The following is a 10,120-nucleotide window of genomic DNA, read 5'->3' on the forward strand; positions in this document are numbered from 1 at the left end:
TCCCAATTAGAGAGGAAGACAACAGAAATAGAACGATCGTAGAATAAGAAATATGAGACAGAGAAGAAAAAGTATAGTTTTTCTCAGTTGGGTGGAAATGTTTTCACACATCCACAATGTATTTCCCCCTCAACTTTTCTAAGATTTTTTTTTTAAGTAATACACATTTATTTCTGTGGAACCTGGGCTGTCTGTCTTAGCATGTGATACGCCATTGAAATCTCTTTCCAGAAGTATGCCCTTATCTATGCTTACATTAATTAATTGCTTTATTTTCTGAAATAATTCTCTTTGATTATTCCTAAGTGCATAAATGTAGATATTATCTTCCATCATACAGTTCTGTTCCAAAAATGAATCCCCCACCAGGGTCTGTGATCTGGTAAGAAAAAAGAAGTGGTGATTTGGTGGGCAAAATGATAGCTACCCCTCTGTTTTTATTCTTTGAACAGGCTGAAAACGCTTCTCTTAATTTTGGACTTTCAAGAAAAATACTGCTCTCCATTCCTTATTTGAGACTCTTGTAGCATTTGATATTGCAACATTCCCCTCCCCTTTTTTTTGAGTAATGCATTAAACTTATTTATTTTCATGCAAGAATTTAACCCCTTAGCATTCACTGATACAATTTTTATCTTATTCATTGCCTGCGTCCCAACGAGATTTTGTACAGGAAAATAAATAAATATGTAGATATTTACTTTCCTATGGACAAGTATTCCTTTGCATCAAAGAGAGAGAGAGAGAGAGAGAGAGAGAGAGAACAAAAATGAAAGCCAGCGACAAAAAAAGTCAAATGGAACAAGAAAAAGATAAATAAGGAAAAAAGAACAATTACTTTCAGTCTAATTCCTTTCCTCCCTTTTCTTTATTTCTGTCGTGCTGGTTGAACTTGAGGGGGTATCTTTGAGAATTTATAATACAGTGGCACCCCGTGTTATGCACATGATCCGTTCCGGATCGCGCTATGTAACACATGTGTGCGTTATGCGAACCCCCCCCCCCAAGAAAAAATCCGGAAGTAGCACGATTTGAGCTATTGCGCATGCACGGATCGTGCATGGGTCGCACGTGCTCCAGAAACACTTCCGGGTTCCGGGTGTTCTTAACTCGAACATACGCAACCTGGGGTGTGTGCAACCCGGGGTTCCACCGTAATTGCTTTGCATCTTCAAAGTTCTGCGCTGCCGCTCATTCCTTACCCATCCACACCAATAATTTAAATGCAGTTCTCAATTTATAATTCATCGTACTTTCCTGGATTCAAATTGTTAAAAATCATCACGACCTTCCTTTTTCAAAATACAGTGGCCCCTTGGTTCTCAAACACCTTGGTACTCAAACAGCTTTGAACCCAAACACTGCAAACCTGGAAGTAATTGTTCCGGTTTGAGAACTTTTTTTGGAAGCTGAATGTGCTCCGGTTTGAGTGCCATGCTTCCGGTTTGAGTGTTACGCTGAGGTCTGTCTGTTTTTTGCTATTTATTTTGCGTTTTTGCTTTTGTGGCTCTTTTTTGTTGTTTTTGTGACTATGTGGAACCCAGTTCAGCTACTGATTGATCGTGTGACTGTAGTACATTTTTTATTGCTTCCATTTTATGGATCTGGTCTCATTAGATAGTAAAATTCATGCTGAATTGCTGTTTAGGGGTTGTTTTTATAAGTCTAGAACGGATTAATCCATTTTACATTACTTTCTATGGGAAAGCGTGCCTTGGTTTTGGAACGCTTTGGTTTTGGAACGGACTTCCGGAACGGATTAAGTTTGAGAACCAAGGTACCACTGTACCAGGAGGTAAGTCTAGAAGAATTTGGCTTTATTCATCCTGATCTTAAATGGAATACCTGATCAGCTTTTTTCCTCTGTATGGCATCTTTTCCTTTTAACCTTAGAAACTTTTCATGCATGACTGGTGGGATTTTAGCGCTGAGCTGATACACTGCGCTACTTCAATCCCTACCTCACATGCTTGTTCTAGTTTCAGATATCCCTTAAGTTGCTTTTATAGAAATCTAACCCGATCTCTTATTTTTAAAGGTGTGGCAACTAGAAATGTCCCAAAGTACTTCAGGTGTGGTTTGATGGAAGGAAAATATAGATGTGCCCAATCTACTGGTCCTGATTTAATCCTCTCTCGGAAGAAGTCCTTTTCTACTAAGTTTGTGGGAGGGTATCCCAGCTATAAAAAGAAGCCGCTGCCCCCCCCCAAAGAAAACCACCAGGAAGGGATCAAAAGAATATAATTTTATTGTTAAGAAAGAATATGAACTAATATAGAAGAGAGCGATCTGTTATGGATGCCTTAGTTGAGATCCCTGCATTGGACTAAATGACCCGCAGAATCTCTTCCAGCTCAACTATTCAATGAGTTTATAGGTCTAAAGGTTAAGCAGAAGACATCCTCCCTAGAGAAACTGATGTGTCTTCCAGATCAATGGGACCCCCACCCCAAGCAGGGAATAGAGAGCAAGGTTCGGGCTCAGTTTTATACCTTAAATTCTATCAGCACCAGATTCTTTGTGCCGACCTATGACAAAATGCTTTGCTGTTTCATCAGTTGCAGACTCCCAAAAGTCGAATATGCCCCCGACTGGGTCAGTAACACATCCTCATTTTTTTGTACACATAAATTATAAAATGAAATTATAAATGTGCTCTTCTTAAGACGATGAAAATGATGAAAGCAGAGAGCTCTTTAGGGACAAAAATACCAGCAACCCACCTCTGTCCCATGCACGTATCTGCATTCCCTGACCACATCTTTCTTTCTTTCTTTCTTTCTTTCTTTCTTTCTTTCTTTCTTTCTTTCTTCCTTCCTTCCTTCCTTCCTTCCTTCCTTCCTTCCTTCCTTCCTGGTTCTCCGCTCAGAACTGACCTCAACAGATCCCATGGAAGACAGCAATCAGACTCTACTAGTGACCGAATTCATCTTCTTGGGTTTCTCTGGGGTCCACGTGGGTCAGTCCTTCTTGTTCCTGCTCTTTCTGACCATCTACCTCTTCACCCTGGTGGGGAATGGGGTGATCTTCACTCTGATCCAGCTGGATTCGCGCCTCCACAGCCCCATGTACTTTTTCCTCAGCCATTTATCCTGCTTGGACGTCTGCTACTCATCCGTCACCGTCCCCAAGATCCTGGTAAACTTCTTGCGCCAGAGACACACCATTTCCTACAACCACTGCATGGCCCAGATGTTCTTCCTGATGACCTTTGCAGGGACTGAGTGTGCCCTGCTGGCTGCCATGGCCTACGACCGCTATGCCGCCATTTGTCAACCCTTGCGCTATGCTCACCTGATGAGCAGAAGTGTGTGTGTCCCTCTGGCTACTGCTTCTTGGATCTGGGGCCTCTTAGACTCTGTTATTCACACCGTGCTCTCCACCAACCTGGCCTTCTGTGGAGCCAACCAGATCCACCACATCTTCTGCGATGTCCCTCCTCTTCTGCAAATCGCCTGCAGCGACACCTACGTCAACGAGATGGCGCTTCATGTGGCAAGTGTGTTCGTCAGCCTGGGGACTTTCCTCCTGGTGGTCGTCTCGTACATCTTCATTCTGTCGGCCATCCTTCGGATCCGCTCTAACACCGGCAGGCGAAAAGCCTTCTCCACTTGCGCAGCCCACCTAGTTGTGGTCATCATCTATTTTGGGATGGCCAACGTGAACTACAACCGCCCAAGCGCAGGCTACTCCTTGGAAGTGGACACCCTGATCTCTACTCTCTATTGTATCATCATTCCCATGCTGAACCCTCTCATCTACAGCCTCCGCAACAAGGAGGTGAAGGAAGCCCTGAGGAAGGTTCTGGGGGGCTTGAAGAAGGACTCTGGTCTCCCTCACTAACAGGGTCTTCTGCCTTTGGCGAAATTTCCCTTGGAGGGTCGAAGTACAGTGGCTAACGCCATATTCCCATTGGTTGGACTTCATTCAGCAATACATTACTAGACAGATTCCAAAGAATTAGGTCATGATTCTCCATTGGGTCTTGTGTCCAACACCTAGTTCACCAACTGCATTGTCTCGCAGTCTCAAGAGCTGCTTAGCTGCCAAATTCAACATGGCGCACCGTCACAAGGGGATTCATCTTGGACCTCAGACCTAAATCTAATAATCTATATATATAAAACGCAAGTGTCTCTGCGTCCAGTCCCTGTGTCTCTGGGTTTGCGCTACTGAGCATGTGCCCCAGGGACACAGGGATTGGATGGAGTGACATCGGGCCGCGAGCAGCGGCGGCAGTTGAAGCGGGGCGGTTGAAATGGAACACCGACGCTCCAGAAGAGAGGGGAGGCCGAGGAGGAAGGCCACGCTGCCACTGCCGCTGCCGCTGCCACTGCCGCTGCCGCTGCCGCTGCTACAACGAGAGCCCCGAGGCCTAGCGGCCCAGGAGAAGCCCAGAGCAGCCTGCCCCCATGGCGCGCCAGCGTTCCGCTTCAACTGCCACCGCCGCGGGAGGGGAAGAGAAGGGAGGAGGAGCATTATTGTCATTCTTAAAGGCTCCAGGGTGCCACTGCTGCCAGTCCGTGTAGGCCACACTGAGCGAGATGGCAGCCCCCACGGCGATTCTGAGACGAGACCCGGCCACGGCGGCGACGTACCCGAGGCTGGCCGCCATGAGGCCCACGAGTCCGGTGCCTGCGCCCAGCTCGAGCACAGCCTTGCAGCGGAGAGGGAGCCCCGCCGGGCCCGCCGAGTCCGAGTCCTCGGTCCCCTTTTCGAGGAAGCGCGCCAGCTCCAGCACCGCGTCCCACACCACGCAGCCTGTCCCGCCCGCCGAGCGCTGCCCGAGGCGGAGCCCCGCCGGGCCAGGGCACGCTCGAACCCCGGCCCTGTCTCCGGAGAAGGGGAAGAAGACATGATGGAGGCCGCGGGAGAGGAGACGGAGGCCGGCTGCAGGGAGGGAGGGAGGGAGGAGGAGCAAGAGGGAGGGAGGCGGCTTCTGTTCTAGCGCCCGTTATTTTAATGGGCTGAAAGCACTAGTAACAACAACAACAACAACAACAACAACAACAACAACAACAACAACAACAACAACAACAAATTTATACCCCGCCCTTCTGGCTGGGTTGCCCAGCCACTTGGTCTGCTTACAGAATACAGTATATAAAACACAATAAAGCACCAAACATTTAAAAACAGTTGTTCGAGTTGTGTCCTTTTTCCAGTTTAGTCCCCTGAGAACAATATGTAAAAAATTCCCATTCTTCCACATTTAAGTTCTTTTAATTTCAGGAGTCCACATTTCCACATCTTTTTCTGTTTTCTTTATTTTGTCAAGTCTTCCCAAAAATTCATCAGCATTTAGTGCAAAGTTATCCTAACACACACATTTTTGCATGCAACCTTGCTTGACATATTCATTCTTTTAAACACAATTTCCCCTTCAAATACAACCCTTTCTCCATATTTTACCTTCGCCCGTATAGTTCTGCAAATATGACTTGGCTGGATATCTGCCCTGTATTATCTGGAGAAGTACAAATTTGAAATGCTGATTGCATTTTGATTTTCGTACTTTTTTTTGGAAAGTGTGAATCAAATGCAGATTGAATTGATTTCCTCTGCCCCTCCTCCCTAAGAGCCTCATTTGAACATTGCTATTCCCTGATCCCCTTGAGATCTATTCTGTACCCTTGGCACCAGCATTTTCTATCGGGGGGAAACCCACGGGAAAGAGATTTTTTTTCCTGCACTCCCTGATACACCTTAACTCTTCAGGGGCTACTCAAACACTCAATAAAAGCTCTGTTTCCTGCTGGAGTTTGGGCCATAAGATGCAGGCAGAACTATGCCCAATTTTAGAGCATGTGGTGATGTCTTAAGGACAAGGAGGGTCAGCCAGAAACTGGAACCGTTCCTTGGGCAGAGGATGAGACCCAGCCTGGTCTATCCCTTGTTCTGACTGGAGGAAAGGTGGAGACTCTGCTACCCACCCACCCTTCTCTGGCCTCCGGTTCCTCCTACCTGGTTCCCCTCACTGGGGGACATGGAAGAAACATCAGCGTCTGAAACCAAGTATCTCTACATCCTTCCAAGCCCAGCAGCAACCACAGCAACCAGCTGAGTTCCACAGGCCAGAAGTTGCCAGGTGAGGAGCAGAGAAATAACAGGATCCGGCAAGTCACCTCCAAACCCAGGAAAGGCTGAATTTGTAGTGGGGATAGGGAGGCACCGCTCACCTGCACGCACCTGTTCGTTTAAAACCATGCAAATGTCACATCCGCCACTGCGTAATATTGTGCACGATGGTTAAAACATACGGGGAAATGAAGGAATCGTCTGGGCTGGCTGATTGACAGCTGGTCGCAAAGCTGTTCGATGTTCCATGCAAGACAACAAAGCTTTGACATGCGCACAGTGTCAAGCAGTCTGCTTCAGTTGACTTCATTCCGTCCAGTGTAAGGATTGGGTGATGTGTCATTTTTGATTTCTCTCCATTTCTCCCCTTTTCCGCTCTTAAGTTCAGTTCACCTTATCAGTTTGGGGATTTTATTTTATTTTCCCAAGTACTCACAAAAATTCATCAGCATTTCAGTACCCAGCAGATTGCAATTTTAGGCAATATACAGATATTTGCATATCAATTTCCCTTAAAAGAATGCATGCGTTTGAAGTAATATATCTATTTACGCACACTGTAGAAGCATCCTGGTAGCCATTTCCTCAGCAGGGAACTGTATTGCAAAATTCGCGGAAGTGCAAATTTTGGAAGTGCAAAATTCGTGGAAGTGCAAATTTTGAAGGGTGCTCCACCCCAGCGGTACCCCAGTGTTTCAGAAAGTGCAAATTAGTTAGGTCTAGTTTTAAATGTGAACTGAATATAATGCACTCCCCCATCCCTAGTTCAGGGCGATTTTATGCATCAGACTTATTCATTGGCTGTAGATTCAGAACAGACATTCCCCCGCGCACCAAAAAGTAGTGTGTCTCATAGTGCAGAAAATATTAAAGGGTTTAGCTGCCTCGACATATCATGGTAGCCTTGCCATAATCAGATTTTAATAGGGCTTGGACAAATTAAAGGAGGAGGGGAAGTCCATCAATGGCTATTAGCCAGCGTAGCTGAACTTTAGCCAGAGGTCACCTGCGCAAAGAAAGCCCTCCCATCTTTTAAGTCAAGCTGCCCCATATCTCTCCATTGTTCTTTTCAAATGCAAAAAGGGAACTTAAGATTCTTAACTGAGCAATTGCCCCTGGCATCCCACAGGGCAGAAGGAGCCAGGGATCACTCTTCACACATGAGAGGGGAGCAGTGCCGAATTTATGTATAAGCTAAACAAGCTCTAGCTTAGGGCCCCACTCTCTTGGGGGCCCCCAAAAAAATTCAAAGGGGAAAAAACTGGGTGTACCTTTCCAAAATTTAAGATAAAATAAAACAAATAAAATAATACCTACATACAGCAACAGTGTTTTGTGTTGTGTAGGCTCCTATGGTGTAAGGCATGGACCCCCAATCATTATAAGTTAGAGCTTAATAATTGTTTCACTATTAATATACTTCTTAATTATCGTTCACTAATAATATACTTCTTCTTAATTGTATTTCAGTTCAACAATTACTTTGATAAAATACATACTTTGTGATGTGCAAATGGCTTTGGATACCTGTTACATCCATCAATTACCATATAGCATATATTCAACACAAAAATGTGACAATTTGTTGTTGACAGCTGGACATATAAAGGGCCCCATTACCTTCAATAGCTTAGGGACTCATCAAACCTAAATCCGGCCGGAGTGGGGGGGGCTTTAAAAAGCTGAGCCGCCCCTGCAGCTTTCCTCCCTCCCCATGGCCAGGGGAGCTGGCCATCCTTGCTGCTTAAAGGTAAAGGTAAAGGGACCCCTGACCATTAGGTCCAGTCATGGACGACTCTGGGGTTGCGGCGCTCATCTCGCTTTACTTGCCAAGGGAGCCGGCGTCCAGTTTCCGGGTCATGTGGCCAGCATGACTAAGCCGCTTCTAGAGAACCGGAGCAGCGCACGGAAATGCCGTTTACTTTCCCGCTGGAGCGGTACCTATTTATCTACTTGCACTTTGACGTGCTTTTGAACTGCTAGGTGGGCAGGAGCAGTGACTGAGCAACAGGAGCTCACCCTGTCACGGGGATTCGAACTGCCGACCTTCTGATCGGCATGCCCTAGGCTCTGTGGTTTTACCCACAGCGCCACCCGCGTTCTTGCTGCTTACTTGTGACGACTCTAGTGTGGTGGATAGGCTAGGAGTACTCCAGTTTTATTTCTACAGGTTTATTTTGCTTTCTGTTTTGACCTTCTGCCTGCTTCCCCTTACCTTTTATTCGTTAATAAATTCTCCTAATGTGACAACTGGAATGTCTGTGTGGGTGCCAAACTGAGGCTCTTAGAATCTTTGAGGCTGCAGTGCTCAGAAGGGCTAAGTGATGAGGATGCTATCCTCCAGGTGAGTGCTTCTCAAAGAGGGCTGGTGGGAATTTCCCGGGGGCACCAAGAGGCCAAGGGCCAGCAGCAGGGCACTGTAGGTGCAAATGACGACCAGACTGAAAAGCTGGCATTGACGGATCAAATTCATAAACTGAATTAATCAAACTGAAAAGTTTTAATTGCATTTTGAATAAATGTTTGAAAAAGAAAACTGGTGGTGAAATTTATAATGGAACATTTAGACACGCGGTCCTAATGTTACTGGTTCAAATTTCATGGTTAATAGTTCATGCAGACTGCTATTATGAATAATGCTTTCTATTAGGGGGCCCTAGGTTATGGAACCAAGGGAGCAGGGGCCCAAATAATTTTGGGAATCATGGATCTAGGTTCAGGCAATGTGCTGTTCCTGGGTCTAATGTATATATATCCAGAAAATCCAGTTACAGGTGGGTAGCCGTGTTGGTCTGCCATAGTCAAAACAAAATCGAAAATTCTTTCTAGTAGCACCTTAGAGACCAACTGAGTTTGTTCCTGGTATGAGCTTTCGTGTGCATGCACACTTCTTCAGATACCTTTCTGTGCCAGTTTCTTTGTGAGATTTATGGACTTCCATTTCATGCGGCTCAATGTGGTATCTGAAGAAGTGTGCATGCACACGAAAGCTCATACCAGGAACAAACTCAGTTGGTCTCTAAGGTGCTACTAGAAAGAATTTTCGATTTTGTTCAGAAAATCCAGTGGTTGTTGTAGAGTCATTTTTGCAGTCCAGTTGATTTCGTTATATATGAAAGTGTTACTGAAGTAAATTTTCCAAATCTCCCAATTACTACTACTACAACGGCAGCAAGTTGAGCTAAGCACTTTAATCCTGAGAACAGCAGCCTATCAGGCTGATCAATAATTGCTACAGAGATGCTAAGAGATCCAACTCTGGAAGCAAAATGCATATGCTGGATCCCTGGACACTGCAAAGATACGTGAGCGCCACACCTCAGCCTGGAAGACAGCAGCAGCACTGCTCAGCTTCACTGAATGAAGCCCTTTAAATCTCAGTTTTGTGATTCCGTGTGTGTGTGAGAGAGAGAGAGAAAGAGAGAGAGAGAGAGAGAGAGAGAGAGAGAGAGAGAGAGAGAGAGAGATGCAAATTCTTTGTTCAAAACAGCAAACAGGCATTTGGTGCCCCCTAGTGTTGTACAGAGTGTGGTCACAACTGCCCAGAGGTCTTACAACAGTGGTGGCCATACTTGGCCATCCAACTGTTTTGGGACTACAACTCCCATCATCCTTAGATAACAGGACCAGTGGTCAGGGATGATGGGGATTGTAGTCCCAAAACAGCTGGAGTGCCAGGTTTGGCCACCACTGTCTTACAACAAGAATAGCTTAAGGGTATTCCATTCAGGGTACTCCATTCAGTGTTCCCCAAGACCAAATCTCCAGTGATGTCTGGATCAACAATTGCTCCTACTGCAAAGTAGTTAGCGTCAAAAAGGAAGAGCTGTGTGTGTGTGTGTGTGTGTGTGTGTGTGTGTGTGTGCAGAGTAACCTAACCATTTGGGCAGCTGCACCTTCTGATTGGGAAGCCCTGCCCCTAAGAACTGGTGGCGGGCTTTTTGTCTTGATTGTTCCATAAAGAAGGAAAGATTCCACATCACCAACACAGCTTTTGCCCACTCTCTCTCGCTTCCTGGTTCTCTTCTCAGAGTTGACCTTG

General features: G+C 45.8%; 1 protein-coding gene across 1 annotated transcript; it reads left to right on the plus strand.

Annotated features, from left to right (window-relative positions):
- The first annotated feature begins 2,889 nt into the window (after positions 1-2,889).
- LOC117054057 (olfactory receptor 1086-like) lies at positions 2,890-3,843 on the plus strand. The gene has a single exon (XM_033162499.1). It carries the CDS (start codon positions 2,890-2,892, stop codon positions 3,841-3,843), a length of 954 nt encoding a protein of 317 aa, XP_033018390.1.
- The last annotated feature ends 6,277 nt before the right edge of the window (positions 3,844-10,120 follow it).

The sequence above is a fragment of the Lacerta agilis genome, chromosome 10, assembly GCF_009819535.1.
Source record: "Lacerta agilis isolate rLacAgi1 chromosome 10, rLacAgi1.pri, whole genome shotgun sequence".
In the NCBI taxonomy this organism is placed as follows: Eukaryota; Metazoa; Chordata; class Lepidosauria; order Squamata; family Lacertidae; genus Lacerta; species Lacerta agilis.